Source organism: Nipponia nippon, unplaced genomic scaffold (assembly GCF_047370975.1).
Source record: "Nipponia nippon isolate SJK-2023a ecotype South Korea unplaced genomic scaffold, ASM4737097v1 scaffold_5, whole genome shotgun sequence".
NCBI lineage: Eukaryota > Metazoa > Chordata > Aves > Pelecaniformes > Threskiornithidae > Nipponia > Nipponia nippon.
Window position 1 is genome coordinate 85,351,712 of NW_028262369.1, and position 18,055 is coordinate 85,369,766.

Sequence of the window (18,055 nt, forward strand, 5' to 3'; positions counted from 1 at the left end):
ACAACAAAAATTCACATCTGTTGAACATCAGTCCTCCTGTATCAGAGAAAAATCTCCAGGTGGTATCTGGTTCATGGTATTAGTCAAATAGATTCATGAAAGACTATTAACTATATATGAAAAAAGTATGAAATTAAATTTCTACCTTAAAAATTATATAAGACATCATTCATGCCTAAAAGATTATGTAAGATCTCACAATAAATGCTATTAAAACTCCACTATTTTTTGGCGACTGTTACCAGAATTTAAGCACTAGAGAGGAAACCAGAAGACATGTTGGAGATCAGTTTCAGAATGGAGGCCAACGGACATAGGCCTTAAGAATTATGTTTTGCCTGAGAAATAAAACAGGATACAAGGAGAGGAGGGTTTGTTACAGCAGAGCAGATGGCGTGTGACAGCAGAACCATCTCCAGTGGGAACACAATAAACTCTGAAGCCAAGGAAAAGCAATATTGTGTCTCATATGAGACCTTTACAGGACATCCTTCTCCTTTTAGACAAAACTGATGACATTACAGTGTGAATCACTGAGGTTGGAAGCATTGTTGAGGTCAGAAGGCCCCTCTGGAAATCATCTAGTCCAAATCCCTACTCAAATCAGGGTCTACTACAACAAGTTTTTCAGGGCTGTATCCATTTGGGTTTTGAATATATCCAAGGATGAAGTCTTCACAACCTCTCTAGGCTGCCTGTCACCTTTTCTAGATTTCCTGCTCATTGGGATGGACCATTCTTGATCTTGGAGGAGGTGATCCTTGAACCAGCTCTCCTGGACCCGTCTTCTTACCAGGGCTGTATCCCGTGGAATTCTTCCAAGCAGGTCCATGACCAGGTCCAACGTTGTTCTCCTGAAGTCTGGGGTTGCAATCATGCTTTCTGCTTTTTCTTCTCAGGATCCTGAACTCCACCATCTCATAGCTGCCACAGCCAAGGCTGTCCCAGCACATCCCTGGACAGTTCCTCCTTGTTTGGAAATATCAGGTCCACCACAACTAGCACAGTGAGACGGGGACTTGCACTGTTTAATCTGCCTTTCGGAAACAAAATTTTTCTGTGTAGTTTCTGGCTTATGAAAGTCTTTGGAATTTTTTGCTTTAAATGCATGAAGACCTGCTCTTCAGCTGGAGCAGACAGATAGTTCAAGAATCCACCATTCACACAGCTGAATCTGCTCTGGCATGTACAATATTTTAATATTAAAAAACATAGCATAGTAAAAGTCCATTATCTCTATGTCATCGGTATAGAGTTCAGAATACCAAAAACTCTACATGTGCCTCAGCGAGGAAGAAGGTGATTTGCATATCTTTGTTAAATATCAAAACCACAGTAAGTCACCTTTCATTTTGTGTTTCCTAATCAGAAGGAGTGTGTACAGAAAATTGAGCTGTGGGTGAATGGATTTTATTCCATATCTGTCTGCTAGGAAACTTTCTTGAAGACAACAAGTATTCCTTTCTGAAGGAAAGAGCTTCAATTGTTTTCAAGTTATAAATATAGAAAGCTTTCTTCACACATTTAAAGAGAGATTTCCTAGAGGGCTTTTTTGTTGTATCTGTACATTAGAAAATGGATACAGACATGTACAGTCAACTTTGAAATTCTATTTTTCTTCTCAGACACTCAATAATGAGAAATTTGGAACTGATGAATTGAGATATGAGAAGTAAATTTGAAAGTTAATCCTTAACTCTGTCTTCTTTTTATTTCTTAAAATGTGTCCTTTCCATGCATAAATGTAATTCTTAAGTACATCTATACAAAGTATAATTTGCTACAAATTGGATTTTTTTTTTTTTTTTAACAAGAATGTACTGCCCGATGCTCTTACTATAGCATATAAAGACATGAAGTCTTTGGAACTAACTTGTTCTAAAGATCTTATTCAGGCTTTAACAAAATCCAGTGTGAATACTGGGGCAGTAGTGTCAGTTAATTCATCATATTGAGAGGAAATCATATGTTAAAGCACAGAGCAGCAAAGTCAGGGATGAGCTTTTATAATAATTCTGCATTTCTGATGTAACAGTGCTTAACCTCAACAATAGAGTGCAACTGATTGTAAGCTTTAAATATTTAAGTCCAAAGATGTTACACTCTGTGTTCTGTCCTGCAGTTCTGAGCCTCAGGTTTTACTGCTTTCTAACTCTTTAGAAAAATCAGATCATTGAGGTGACAGATCACAAGGCAAGGAGTTCATATTTTCAGTATCTTTGCCCATTCGGCATTTACAAGACACATTTCTTCTGTGCAGATACCTTAGACAACTCTGGGCGATGAGAAGAAAGTTGGGGGGTGGGGAGAAGCACACACACACTGGCAGCCGCTCTTCACAGAGTAATCAGCAGCCTTTTTCCCTATGCGGAATGCTAATAGCATCATTTGTTTTCTGCTGAATATCTTAGGCAGAAGCTGCAGGAAATGGGGATTTGATGCAAGTACAAATGTCAAAGGAACCATATTATGATCTAAACCAGAGTTTTATTGGTTATCAGAAAAGAGAAAGTGGATTCATAGGTCAAGGGGCAAAAAATAGTCCTTAATTTGTACCCCTTTCTAGTCATTAAGAATTCTGACACATCCGCTGGTGACTAAAGCAGCAACTTGATTGCCCCTGTTCCTGGTGACAACACTTCCAGCTGCTCTGAGTTTCCTTCTCTGCATACAAATTCACATATGCAAAATACTTAAGATTCCCAGAGGACAGTTTCAGGATTGCAAAAGATAAACAAACTATTGGGATCATCTTACTGGTACCACTCAAGTAGTGCTCCTTCTCTTTAGCCTGAGAGAATAAAGTACAAGCATTCAATGGAAGTCACGCACATGTGTTGAGGGGTTTGTACAAGGAGCTTTTGTTCATTTCTGCTAGGGTGGGAACAAATTCGACTTGTTTGTTGTATGACTCCTATTGCTTCGTCACCACTGGGATATGGAATCTGTGTAACATTTATGTTCTCCTTTGAGATCTGCAGCACTGGAGCTATCTAGAGTGGACAGGAATGGCAAATCAGGTGCATAACCATACTTCCAATGCTGTTTCAACTACGGCTTTGGGACTTCTTTGTTCTAGGCATGTTTTAGGCAGTCCAGTAACAGCCTGAAAACTTTGTTTTAGTACAATGACTTTTAAAGGGGCCTTGGCTAATCCTAATGCCCATCCTCAACCCTCCTAATTCTGAGAGAAAAGGCAACTTCCTAGTTCCAGTATTTATACTATCACAACTGCATTACAGCAAACAGGAAGGAAACCTCATTCTTCCATGTCCTTTAAATTCCCTATTCCCCTCTTGGCAGGACATACCTGATGAGGAATATGTTGTGGTTACTGTGTTCACATCAGCTTCCATTATGGATGCACAGCTGGATTCAGTCAAAGAGCCTTTGACAGTAACAGGAGCAACGCTGGGATGGCGTAAGGCAGCTTTCAGGGGAGCAATGTGGTTGTACTGAACAGAGGACAGGCAGCCAGTGAAACCATAAGCATTTGCCTTTGAGACTTCAGGGTCCAGTGACAAACTATCTGCAGTACAACAGAAAAACATTCCAGAAACTATCTGTTTTAGGAAGGCATTAAAAAAAAAAAAAAAAAGAATCCTTTTTTGCCTTACCCACTCCGTTTACTTCTCTTCATCCAATCTCAACTGTTCAGGTTCTCTTTCAGCAGCCTGAAAGTTCCCCCTGGCCTGACCCATGAGGTTCCCATCCCCAGGCCTTCCTCTATAATGCTACTTACGTTGAATCAAGTTGGCTTGGACATAAAAGCCTGCATTGTGCTTCTTTCCTCATCCATTTTCTCTACTGTCTGGACAATACCTAACACATCATAGGTGCTAACCATGGCAGTAACAATAATCATAGAATCATAATAATAAAAAACAGTAATAATAGCAACACTGAATATCACAGGATCCTGGGGATGATGCTCTTTAACTTTTTTTGATGTTAACAACATCAGTTTCACAGATACGGACCATATCTTCAAGGCACTAACGTCCTCCACTCTTTTAATGAAGGAGCCTGCTCTCTATTTTCTATTATACAATGGTTCATGTGGCCTAATATTGAATGGCTTGCTAATATAGGCTTCCACCCTCCTTCAAAAGTTTATTTTTCAACTTACTTTTCTGATGCATCTAATCATGTTACAACATTTTTATAATTAGAGGTCCTAGGAATCCTCTTAGTTATGAGCCAGGCTCTCACTCTGCTAGCCCCATTCCACGAATAAAATAAAAAGCAAAACTATAGCTCTTTCTATCTAAATCAAAACCAATATCTCCATGCTCTTTTCCAGCCTGAAGATGAGATAGCGCAATTGATTTATCTGTTGGTCTGTGTTCATTTAAATTTCACAAAGAGAAAGCCAATTCAAAGGTAAGTATTTTTTATTTAGTTCCAAATGTTTTAATATCAAAGATTGTTTGGGAAAGTCAGTGAAGGGCAGTGAAGCCATCTTCTCTTTCCTCCAAGCTCTCATTTATTTACTTTCCAGAAATTGAAATTCATACTGCTCAGAGGTCTGTAACATGATGCACCTTATATCTAGGTCAATCAAACAAGAAAAAAAACCACAAATGCACACATATATAGTATCAAAACTTATTCAAAATCTTAAAAATTACCTGCTAATGAAAAAAAACTTCTAGCAATGAAAGTTTTGTAAATACCTCCAATGGCATTGGAAAACAGGGATACCCAGCTTTTCAAGTTTATTTTCAAAGCTTGAAAGAGTAAGATGGTAAACTTTAAAATAAGGTCCACTTTTTCTACTGTCATTCAAATACAATGATTTTACAAGCTTTCAGCCAAAAGGATTTAGGAAAGAAGTAGACCTTCTTTTATAACTGACATTGCTACCTGAATTACATAAACTTCTTTTATGTGTAAGAAAATACAGAGAAATCTCGAAAATAGTCCAAATCACAAATTATTTTGGTGCTCAAGATCTGTGACCATTATGTCATTCAGACAGAGGGAATTAGCTGAGAAAGGTTTCTAATTATGTTTGAATGTCTTCATGGAAGTATAATGTGGAAGAGTTTGGCTGCTTCTCAGCAAAGCAAGGTACATGTGAGCTTGCTCTCCAAAGGGTCTTACAGGAGAGATGCTCAGTCTGCAGAGCTGTCATGGGGACAGCCTCTGGGCTGTGAGTAACTGCAAGAAAGACAGACAGGAAAGGAAACAGTGAGGCTTTGCCATTGGCAAAACTGTAGCCTTACAGAGGTTCACATTTGCTCTTCTCAAAGTGTGCAGGAATTAGCTGTATTCAGGTTTTTAATGAGATTTTGGCAGGGGTGTTATAAAACAGACAAAGAATTGTTTCCAAGTTTCTGCAAGAAGGCTTATATAAAAGACTGATTTACAGTATTTGCCATCTTTGTTGAATTTATAAAACCCTTTGTAAACATTTGTACTCTCAGCCTTTCCTGTTTTCTTAGCTCTGACACAAAAGGTGGATTTGTTGGTATCTTTTAGACATCAGCCAATCTAAATTGCTCTGTTCTGCCCCTATGTGCAAAAGGTAAAGCCTAAGAAATAATGAATTCCTTTTTCATGGTACAGTAGTTTTAAAAGTCTAAGACACAGTACTTTTGAAGGCTTTTTTAAAAAGTCAAATTAAGGGCCAATTCCAGGAGTCTTTTGCCAAAGTAAGCTTTGCATGAGTGAGAACTAGATATGTTGTTGTTGAAAGGCTTTGAAATTTGAAAAAAAACAAATCAAAGAACAACCCAAAACCAACCCCAGAGTCCCCTGGTAAAAATCCCACATGCACAGATACCGTTTGCTTTATAATATGGGTTTAGGTGCATGCCTTATGTCTTTCAGAAAGTGGAGCTTCACTGTTCTCAACAACAGACCTGCACAACTTGGATGTGAATGACTTGTGCTGCCCTCTGAATTCCTGAGTAGATAACGTAAATCTGTGATTATGACATGGTTACCTCTGTGAAAGGCTTATTAAAGGCCACTTTAAATCATTATAAAATGTTTTTCCAAAAGATATTTTCACTACATGACACAGTTCTCAGTAAGAGAAGCAACTCGGTGAAGTTCCAAGGTCTGTGTTGAAGCAAGGTCATATGAAACGTCAGTGGCCTTCCTCTGACCTGGTTACGCTGTGAATCTTTCCATGCATTTGACTGGCCTGGAAAATCACACTGAATTGCTGCTGCTGGCTTGGTTTGATCTTCTGACATTTTAGCATTGCGTTTCTGTTCTTGGTACTGGAGACCGAGTTACTTTGGATGATTTCTACATGGTGGGTGAGAAAGCAATCTTTTTTGGCTTTTGAGTAATTTAACTGTTCATTCCCCACAACTTAAGTTTACCCATATTTTTAGGAAGTAATTTTTAAGCTTTGTCTTCCGAGTTGTGCATATGTTGGTCTGGCTTCTTACTGGGTCCTCTAGCTGCTCCCTGGAAGTTGTCTGCAATGTCACAGCTCAGTAAGCTTTGTGTTGGTTTTGCTTTTCTGTTTTCCATGTATTTGGAATGGCTTTCCATGATAATGAGGATTAAGTCTAACATGTAGTTGCATTTTTAAAACTTTATTATTGTATCAACATAATTTATCTGCTGATTCATTCCTATTCACCAAAAGAGACATCCTGTTCCACTGCTGTTTCTTTGTGCACCTCTGCCATATACAACACACCTGTTTCAAGATCTTCAACAAATAAAGCAATTTTAAGTCTTAATATCTCAGTAATGCGGAATGAATTTTCATCATAAGTAGAATTCTGCCAGAATTCTCTAGGACCAAGCATTAAACTGCTCAGCAATGTATCAGCAAATTGACATAGTAAATGATAACTAATATGACAGATAACTGGAATAAAAGAGAAATCAAAAGTTATTTGTGTGCAGGGAGAGTGGCTCAAAAGACCGTCTTTCAAAAGGTATCACTGTGGAAAATGGGACCATAAACATTATCCGACATCTTTTTTTTCTTTCTTTATAAACATTAATTTCATGTCACTCAGAAACTTAAATCTGAGCCCAAAGTTTACTTCTGTGCTCACTTACATCCAGGAAGGCCCATCATGGATTTCCTTAATTGAAATTTATTTTTAACATCAGTGAGAGCAGACATAGCCTGTTTTAAACGTCTGTGCCCTAATTAATGAATTAATCTAAGTGAATCGCTGGTAGAAGCGCAAAGGGTAACTTACTCTGTATGCTGAAACACTGGTTGTCCTTTTTTTGAGTCTGAGAAACAGAAAGATGACTTTTGTATGAGTTAAAGTGTATCCATCACCTCACTTTGCCAAGGTGCTGTACAGCACTGGTAAGAGTACTTCCTGGACATTGTCACTAGATTTGAGCCCACAACCTTGAAGTAAAAGACTCTTGTAGTCTCCACACTGCACCTGTCTCAGAAGAATTGACTAGCAGGTACTGTGTAGTTACCTCGAAAAATATGCTGCTATGTCCTTCAACAACCTCAGTAAACATTGCTGATACTAACCATTAATTTAGAAAGGGCAGAAAACATCTTGGATTAGACTGGAACCCACAAAAAGACTTCTTTGGAATAAGCTCGTTTCCTGGTGCCAGCCTGCCACAAAGGCAGTGGAGGGAGCAACACAGACATTTTTCCTGGTTAGAAACATTGGGCTCAACCAGTTTGGCTCTTGCTTAAGAAAAGGATGAGTTTGAACAGGAGACAGGCTCCAGGCATTCAATGCACCTCCAAGACACTTCTGAAAAAGCAAGGGACAACAAGAGCAAAGCAAAGGTACTTTTTCTCACAAGTTTTCCCAGGAATGAGAAGAACGTGCCAGGATTTGCTTGCTGGCAATTGAACATTTCTTGCCAAGTGGAATATTTGAGAATTTTTGTTTCATTAGACTTAGCGAAGATAATTTCAGACATGCATTTAGTATGTTTACTTAAAGAAAATTTGTCATCAAAAAAGAAACACTGCTTGGATTTGCAAGGTGAAATTTGTTACATGTCAGTTTTTGACATTTCAATCCTAATCTGTCACAACACAGCCAGCCCTATGCGGTTTTGCATGGGCTCAAAATATAATCTATAAAAAGAAGAAAATATGCAAGAAGATGGAGAGATGATGTGCAAAAGAATACATGCTTTTCTCAGTAGCAGATGGCTAAAATCAACTCAAATAGCAAGAATTCAGACTAAAAATAAAATTTCTGGATAGAAATAGATGACCTTGGACACTTATTTAGGCAGTATTTTCATCAAGAACATGGGGATTTAAGCATGATGTTATGATCATATGGTAAATGATATTTCTGGGGAAAAATTCTGAATAGATTTGGTCTCTTTTTGATAGAGACATGATGGCATTATTGGCTTAGACCTTGGATTGCTTGAAGTGCCTGTGGTAGCCAAACTTTGCTTATTTTAACTACTGCCATCTTGGTCCCAAATACCTCTCCTCTTTTATCCTAAGCAGTCATTTCCATTCTCCTTAATGCTTTATTAGGCTACTAGGAGGAAAAACAATGACTTTTAAAGGTGCCCTATAACAGCACCCAAGAGATCTTTTTCTGGGGTATGGTCCTTCTGAGGAATAGGTATTTAGGGCAAGAAGAGTCTGCAGTAAAGAGCTTTGCAGTGACCAGAAGAGTCCAGCCAATATCTCTTGCAGCCATTGCTGTATTGTTTAAAATGCTAGAGCACAATGATCTGAGACTGTGACTTTAAATTTCTCAAGCAAATTGTCATCATGTGAGCTTAAAAAAGGGAATGGCTTTCCACAAAAATAAAATGGACTTAAGTCTTTTCCATAGAAACTCTCTGAAAGATGCTTCTTTATGGAAGCTTTTGTATCTCAGAGTTAATGCCAACTTACCCCTTCTGATTTAATTATCCTGTTACCATCTCCCCCAATATAATATCACTCTTGGATTAATTGCTCTGTGATCTCTTCAGTGTATAGATCCCATTTTCTTCTTGTGAACTTTTAATAAGAAAACTATTGTAGAAATCATAAGAATTGTACTGCACCTACATAATGATTTTAATAAAATGACTTTCCAGATGAATTTTCTTCTGTGTACACTTTATATCAAAGCTGAATGATTCAGTGGAAAGAATCCTACAACTTGAGTGTGTTTTAGCTCAGGCTTTTAGAGATAAAAGATATCATGATCATGTGCGAGACTACACAGTTCTTTACATTGCCAGTATGGGAAGATCTGCTAATTCATCACTTTGAAGACACAAGTAAATTAGGTCAACATTAACAGATGCTAAAGAAATCTTTGCAACCTTTTTCTTCAGAATACTCTTGAATCCCTTTCAATGCTACCCTTTTACTCTGGTATCACTACACAGCTAGTATATTAAATTGCTCAGAAGCAAATATGCAGACAACGAGATTCACTTCTCTGCATCAGTGATTATTTTTCCAGGGACTATAATGGTGAAAGATTTAGACTTGTTGGGGCACAGTAAGATGTTTTCAAAGATTCATTAAGGTCAACCCCAAAACAAATAAATAATATTTTCCATTGGGATAGCAGCTTTTTCTGGACAAGACCTAAACATATGCAAATGTGCATCTGAGATCAGAGAATTACAGAATAATTTAAGTTGAAAGACACGTCTGAAGGTCATGCAATTCAATCCCTTGTTCAAAGCGGAGCCAGCTTCACAGTTAGGTCAGATTGTCAATAGAGCTCATGTGCTTGAATACAGCAGTATGTTCTCTGCAAGGAGTACTTAAAATAAATGAACTGGGACTCTGGTTAAGATTTCATTGAGGCTTTGCCATAAACTGTATGACCCACTTGGGGCCTGAATCCAGTACTCACTAAAGTCCATGGAAAAACTCCCATTGATACTGATAAGCTTTCAATAGGTCCTTTTGTGTCTTGCCTCTATATTTCTGAAGTAAAAATGACAACTACAGGATAATAATATTTTTCTATTGCTGTTGGATACTGTGAGGATGAATTCAACAAATGTCCGTTGGCTACTTGAATGCTGCTTCTTTTTACTCCCTTGTCTTCAAAGCCACACTTATATTTAGATTGATCTTTCTAAGGCAGCTATATGGCCCCATTACTGTGGATCTGAACAGCTCACAGCCTTTAATGCTTTTATCCTCCTAGCACCCCTCTGATGTAGGAAGGTTCTATTATCCATGCTTTACTGATAGAGAACAGAGATAGTAAAGCTCAGACTGGTTTCAGTGGGAATAAAATGCCTCCTTACCTTTATATCTGCACATAAATGGCTTGCCCAAGGTCATTCAAGTAGTCTGTGGCAGAGTGAGTGTCCCTATGTTTTGAATTCCAGGTGAGCCTCCTCTGCCTTAAATGGAGGGTTTCCTGGAATTCAGAGCTGGGTGTAGGGCAGCCATTGGAAAACACAGAAGATGTGAAAAGCAGAAAAAAATATCAGAGTTTAAGTAGCTTTTGACTAAAGGGAGTGTCATGGGGCTAGGGTAGAGGGGTAGGAGAGGGGGAAGCGCTATTATTTAAAAACTGGTCATTGTATAAAAGTGCACTTTTCAAAAGTTCCAGCTGTGCTAAAATGGTTATCATAAGAAAATCTGGTGAGGAAGAGGTTTCAAGCTTTTATGATGTCCTGCTGGAAGCTCTCTTTGAGATTTCTCAGCCAGTGGGAAATGAATGGTGGAGTCGAGAAAGAAGGTGGTATAATTGTCTGGTTAAGCAGCCAGGATCAGGCTGTTAGAACAGGCAAATGAGCAGTGGTGTGACAGGAAAGAAAAATAGAGACAAATTTTCAGAACAGTATAGCATGGATATGTAGGATGCATAGAACAGAGTTTTTTTATATGGTTCTATTTCACTGGACACTTAAATGTTCCTAATGAAGCCTTTAGGTACCTAAATCCCAGTGGCATCCAAAACAAAAACTGCGGGAAGTCTAGGTTTACTTTGAAGGATCACATGCCTCTGGAAGTTTATGCTTTATTGAGGGGATGAACAATGACAAGGAAGAAGTTGGAAGATACTGGTTTAGGTCACCAGTATTCACCTTCTGGTGAGCCATCACTAAAAGAAGCTACAGTCGACATTTTACCCATATAATAGTATAAATGATGAATGGACATATTTAGTTCTACATTCCTAAAATGACAAGGTCCAGCTCTCCTCTTGACACAAGGCAATACTCTTGACTTTGTAGCAGTAGGGAAGCCAGCATGGGACAGTGTGCAACCTGAGTAAGTTTGGAGATGATACAAAATTGGCAAGAGCAGTTGGTAGACCAGATGGTTGTGCCACCATTCAGAGGGACATTGACAAGCTGGAGAAATGGGAAAACAGGAACTTCATGAAGTTCAACAAAGGAAATGCAAAGATCTGCATTTGGGTTAGGAATAACCCCATCCACCAACACTGGTTGGGGCTGACCAGCTCGAATGCAGCTTTGCAGAGAAAGACATGGGGGTCCTGCTGGACAACAAGCTGACCATGAGCCAGAAATGTGCCCTTGCAGCAAAGGCAGCCAATGACATCCTGACATCCAGAGTTGCCTTGGGAAGAGCATTTTCAGCAGACAGAAGGTGATCACCTTCCCCCATGCTCTGCATGAGTGTAATGCTACTGGAGTCCTAGGTCCACTTCTGGGGTCCCCAGTGGAAGAAAGACATGGACTTACTGGAGTGAGTCCAGTGAAGGGCTGCAAAGATGATTAAGGGACTGGAGAATCTTTCATATCAGGAGATGCTTGATAGAGCTGGGACTGGTCATCCTGGAGAGGAGAAGACTCATGGGGATTTGTGATTCCGTGAGGGCACAAGGACTCTACTCAACACAGCTACAGCTGTGGGATAAAACCTGGAAAATGAAATCCTGACATAGAAGAAAAAGTTTGTGGAAATTCACTTAACGTATGAAGAAGAAACCAGAATTAGGATTCGGCTGGAATTAAAGTGACTTGCTGGGATGCATTGTGTGATTCCTGGTACAGCAATAAGATCTCCCACCATGTGGATGGCCAAGTTTATGGCTTTAGTGTCATTACAGAATATGAACTATTGCTATTGTTATTACTATTACTAAACCAAAATCCCAATAAACTTTGGGGCAAGAGAGAAATAACAGAAGGATATATCCATTAAAAGCTACCTGGAGACAAGTCTGTGGTGTTCAGTGGAACCAAATGCCAGACCTCTGGAGATACGTCTAGGCTTTTTGGCTTTGCAACAACCTTGTACTTGTAAAGTTAATCATATTTTTGTGACTAAATCTAGTTTCTCTCCATGATGCTGAGCTGAACCTTGTCAGCTTGCTGGCTACATGTTTGAAGGTCTTTGTGCTATATTCCATCTTGCTGGTTAGAAAAGCCTTGGTTTATTAATTTGGTATCTATAGCTGGAGCTTTAGGTAGAGGTCATGATGAGCAATGTTCTCTTAGATTTTCAGCACTACAGCTGACAGTTGACAAAACGAGATTCTTAGCTTAGCTTGACTTGGGATGAAAAATGTCAAACCTGTCCACAAAGGCTTGGAAGATTGCTGCATTCTAAAGAAACATTAAATATAATTAAGGGGAAAATCAGTTCCTGCCCTTAATCTAGAAGGTAAAACATGTTGTAGAGTGCATTAATGTCATTATATACAATTATATGGCACAAGTAGACACTAGAGGATGTCTATAGTTTCTGTCTAGCTACCAGTCCCGCAGGCCTTGGATGTTATTAATAAGACATATAAAATTGTAATAGTGAAACAGATGTCAGGCTTGATATGGAGGTCCAATTCTAACAAAGGACTAAAATATCTATAACCAAGGAAGCATTTAGAATCTTACTGGGAACAAATAAGACTCTTGTCTTATGTAACATAACTCTATGTAACATAACATACATGACAACAAAATAGAGGAGTTCTACATTCCAAATTTCAGGCAGAGTTTTCTTTAACTTACAAGAGTTAAAGTCTTGTAATGGCTTTGTAGTGCAGAGAGGTCAGATCAAGAAGGTCCATGCACAGAGCATATAGAATTGTGGCCTTAATGTTTTATGTAATATAAATATTCCTTGCAGAATTCAAATGCAAAAGGACTGGGAATGAAAAAGGGGTAGAGAGGACGAAGGCTCACAGTGCTGCTGTTCTTATCATTAGGAAACAGAAATGGCTTGAGAGGAGCAAGATGTAGTTAGCAAAATGACATCATTAGGCTAAGATGCCACCCTATGCAGCCACACAGGCAGTATGAATCACTTTCCTGGAGAGAGCAATGGGAGAAGTTAATATTGCTATCAGTGCAAACAAGTAAAGCGGCCAAATTTTTGCATTGATGAGATATACAAACAGGGGTACTGGAATGCTCAGGCCAACTCTTACAGCTAAACCAGCCAAACGAAACCCCAATCCTATTAAAAACCCAACACACAGCACAGATTAACTCCAGCACTATAACAACTGATGAATCAGGAATATTTTTAGTAGAACCTACCTGTGACCTTGCCCAAGGTGAGTGATTTGATGGCCTTAAAATCAATCTCAGAAAAGTTGTGTTTGAGTTTCAGAACTTGATCAACCTGGAAGAGGGCAATAAAATTAGTTCGTTACAACAGCATGTAGACACCCCTAGATCTCTCTGTACTGCAAACTTCTGGGAACGCTCTCAGCTGCAAATCAGTTAATTCTGCCCCCAAGCATGATTCAGTTTCTAAAGATAGCAAAGTGAATGTGCTTTGATTTTAGCATGAGAAGCTGAAAGGTACACCAGAATAGTCATATAAAGGGCTTTGAAGAAACTTCCCCTGCAGAAAAGCTCAGAATGTTTGACACTGAAATCCCCCTGCTTCCCAAAATCCATGTCTAGTCATTTCAGAATACACTCAAAGGAGGCCTCTCTAGAAATGTATTGTGAAGAATTAGTTCTGGATAGAAGAAAATCACAGCGCAGCAGACAATAGAAAACTAGTACTTGAGGAAAACCCTGGCTTTTAGCGTAAGCCTCTTTCCTAGATAATCAGGCCTACCCACCCTAGTTGCATGCTAACTGTTACCATTTTACCACCCAGACATGGAAACTGTAGAGGAAAGAAAAACTGTGACGCTCCCTGTGCTTCTGTCTCCTTCTTATTCTATTCCTTAACACACGGCTTCTCTGTCGACTCTGTCACCCTTCCCTGTTAAACAACTGCCACCCAGATCTAGACAATTTGTTTTGTAATATGAACTGCTACAATTAGCCTCAGAAGGAAAGCAGAAGGAGCAGTAAGACAGTCTTCCCTGCCTTGGAAAAACAGGCAATGCAGAGAAACAAGGTGGGGGGGTGGGGTGGGGTGTGTGTGGTGTGTGTCTCTCATGAGGTTGTCACATTCAGCATGGCTTGCTTCTAGCAAAGGGACAGGGCATTGTCATGCACATGGTGGCTGCACCCTGTGTTCCTTCAGCTTTTCCTTTGCTGTGAGAGGATAAGGCAGCTGGGGTCACATCCTCCCTTGGGGCACATACCCTAAATGAAATTACATTCACAGGTGCTCATTCCTCAGCTGTTTTTCTCCCTTTGGCAGCTTTTTAATGACCTATACTGTGTGCTTCCTCTGGGACTACAAGTCACACAGACATCCCTAAGCCCCGGAACCACTCCAATGGTCCAGATGAACTTTTGGCCAAAGGCATTTCCTAATTCACAGGTTGTCAGAGACAAGGGAAGGATCACTCAATGGAAAACACCACAGTTGGGCACTCTTTGAAGCAGGATCTGGATGGAGCTTTGGTCTAACCTACAGGGTTGTTCTGCTGCTGGACCAGCTTTGGTTGCGCCAGATCAATGTGAAACCTTTGCCTCCTGCTGGCCATCAGGTATTGAAATCAGTGGGTCCGTCTGTGGCATGAAGTATTATTTAACATTTGACATAAGCCATGGTGTACCTGAATGATGAGCTCCCTGCCTTCTCTGTTAATCTTCACATGGTGCAGCTCTCGGTTGGCAAAATTTCCAGAGTCAATGGTGAAAATGAGGAGCCCATCCTTACTCAGCTTGTATCGGACCTGTAAACTTCCTTAAAAGCAGAGCAAAATTCTACGTATAAAACCTATGTCAGTAATGAGATACGGTTCAATGCCTTTACACAACGTATAACTCATTTTCTTTTTATTACAGTGGAGTAACAAGGTTAAAAAGTCAAGAAAGAGGTTGAAGAGAAATGAAAGAGTTCAAACTGAAATGAAAAGTGTGAAAAAAATAATGCACTGGAAGAGTTTTCCTTCCTACTAGCTAACAAACTCTGCTATGGAGAAACATAACTTAATTGAGTAACTAAGTATATCAAAGGAGAATGTGTCTGTCTGCAGGTCAGACATTTAGCATTACCACAGAAGCTGATCTGCATTAGTCTGTTAAGGATCGCTTCCACCAGAGGGCATACAGGTCTTGCACTGTTCTATTTAATATTGGTGGATTTTACTATTCCTTTTCATCAGGATGTAACAGACAATGCAGGAGAGAGCGACAATTGTGAGAATTAGAACTTAATTTCAAACATTTAAATGCCCAGACTCATTACAATTTATATGCAATACAAGAAAAGATATATTGTAAATGATCATACATAAAAAATATTTTTACTTTGGTGTTCTAATGTATTTGAAGAAATAAATATAATTCATATAAAAATGAATGCCAAACACCTCTTTTAATCTTTGTATCAAAAAAAGCATTGTGACTTCTGATAAATAACATTACCATAGCAAATCAAAATGCACAAGAAAACACGGAATCCAATATGAATTTTAATCCTTCCACAAATTACTACAGGGAAAAAAAAATATATATACACACACATATATAATTTAAAAGGAAAAGAATCTCTTCTGATAAAATCCTTCCAAGCTTACTTTTATTGGAATTAAGTAGCAGGAAGAAAAAAATTCTCTGAACTTTTGGAGCTCTTTTTGTTCATCATCAACCAAAATACATGGAACAACATTGGTACCATAGAGTTAAAAAGCTTTTCTGGGGCTACTTTGTTACTGTCTCCAAGCAGAAAATGAACACTGACAGCACCACAACCCTGAGCAAAGGGTCCTTCATTTATTCCCTGTTCTGAAAATCATCACAAAACCCCCTCCTATCTCCTTCCATTTCAGCGCTTCTGTTAGCACAGGTTCAAACTATTGCAAGTATCACTAGATTTTGAAGAAGGCTACAGGCAAATGTTACCTATGCTGAATGATAGGGACCAACTGACTGTTTGTCACTGAAGGATGTGTTCATGCTGTTTTAGCTCTAGGACCTGTTTCAGTGTTTGCAGAGGCAATGCTTGCGTACGCATCGCGATGCAGTGCCACATCAGAGAAGCCCGCAATACACCTGCATGAGCTGCTGCATATGTGTGGTGCACTGCAACGTTATTCAGAGGCACCTCTGACCCCAGAAGCAGTCTGGCTGTTTAGTGAGGTGAATGAGCAGTGCTGCCTGGCTCCTATATTCAGCTGTATTAATGTTGCAAGACTGCTTGCAAGTCTAGAGTTAGTAAGAGAGGACATGGGGCAGTTCTCCTTCACTACATAGTGTGGACGTACCTGCTCCCTTCAAGCCTTCCAAGTCTTCCCTCAATAAGGTCAGCTCTGTTGTCCTACAAGCTACTGTAAACCCACTTTATAAAGAGCTTAAAACAATGTATAAATTTCCTGCAAAGGGGGAATTTTGCCACCTCTACACAACTCACAGTGAAGTTGGTAGTCTTTCCTGGTTAGACCGAGTCCAGTTAAGATCATCCCTCCTCCTTTTCCCTCACCAGGATGTTTGGCTGCTCAGGCTCCTAAAAGCTGCACTCCCAGATGGGCACTGCCACTGTCTGAGCTTTGGATGATAGAAACAAAGCTTCTAAAAATGAGAGGGAAAATGAGAATGAACTACTAGGATGAAGGCTTTTTAGCTGATTGAGAGGGCTGGTGGGTCAGGTAAGCTTTTAAAGTGAAAATAAAAAAAAAAAAAAGGAGATAAAAGGCATTTATTTTCTCACACATAGTCATGGATGTTAGAGGGGAATTTGTGAAGAGATCAAGGTCAGTTAACAACTGCTAAATTATTCAGTGTGATATTATAGGTCCTGATTCAGCTGCCCCGAATCATACTGCAAAGCTCCCATCCCTTCATTGGATAGCCAGGACAAGGAGCTACTGTCTATCACCATTAATGACACACTTAAAGGTCCAAACTTAAATCACAATCCCATTTTCTGGTACTGAATGATAGATGCACCAACAGGGAATAACAGTGTAAACATCTTACAATCACTTTACTCTAGAAAGATATGAGAAAAGAAGCCCAAGTGCAAGGAAGTTAAGGGACCTTCTTCAGACTTGCTCGTTAGGGCAGTGGGAGAGTTGATAAAAAAATGGAAAGGTTGCCTGACCCTGCACACCACAGCTGAGATGATGGCACAGAATAAGCTGAAATTAAAATATGATAGTGTAACAGATTGGTCCAAACTAAAAATCATGTCCCAGCAGAAGTACTTTATAGGCTGCCTATTATCTGGAGCCTTTGAAAGGGGTGTAACACGAGAAATGGAACAGGGCCTAGATTTGGCCTGTGACCTTGTACTAGTTGCTTAGTTTGTAAATGTGAAAAAACTTCTCTGCTCTTTTCAAATGCTATGAACACACCAGTACATAAAATATAAACGGTACTACTATATCCAAGTGATCAACATAGCAACCAGCACATTTGTGTTCGAAGTGAGACAGCAAGATATGCAATCTACCTAAGCTCTCAGCTGCTGCAAATAGGGATTTACCCATTGACTTAATCAGAGAAACACTGATTTTAAACCAGAAACCATCTGTTCCATTTGTTGGGAGACAATGGAGGAGGTTCTTGACATCCATTAAGAACAGATCTTACTTTCTATAGTGGTACAATTTTACCTTAAATCATTTAAAGAGATCAGTGAATAGCATCTTATTTTATCAAATTGCTTTGAATTCCAATGGCAACTTTTTTTGGATGGCTGCTCTTCAAAGCCATTGAATTAAAGTTGGCATTTTGCCTGGGGTCAAATTTGCATTAATATAAACCAGAAGTACATGGGCTTATGTCTCCAGAGGTGTTGTGGAATTTACACCAGTGTAGC

At 39.3% G+C, this 18,055-nt stretch overlaps 1 protein-coding gene across 6 annotated transcripts in view; it reads right to left on the bottom strand.

The window, feature by feature from the left end:
* CNTNAP5 (contactin associated protein family member 5) overlaps nt 1–18,055 on the bottom strand; it is a 298,841-nt gene that overhangs the window by 12,566 nt on the left and 268,220 nt on the right. For 5 of the 6 annotated variants that reach the window (XM_087732313.1, XM_087732311.1, XM_087732310.1 and 2 more), the window contains 3 exons: nt 14,847–14,977; nt 13,417–13,501; nt 3,311–3,529 (listed from right to left, as the gene is read on the bottom strand). In XM_087732313.1, the coding sequence (XP_087588439.1) occupies nt 3,311–3,529; nt 13,417–13,501; nt 14,847–14,977 (435 nt within the window). The remainder of the gene's footprint in view (nt 1–3,310; nt 3,530–13,416; nt 13,502–14,846; nt 14,978–18,055) is intronic. The other variant, XR_015698843.1, reaches the window with a different exon arrangement.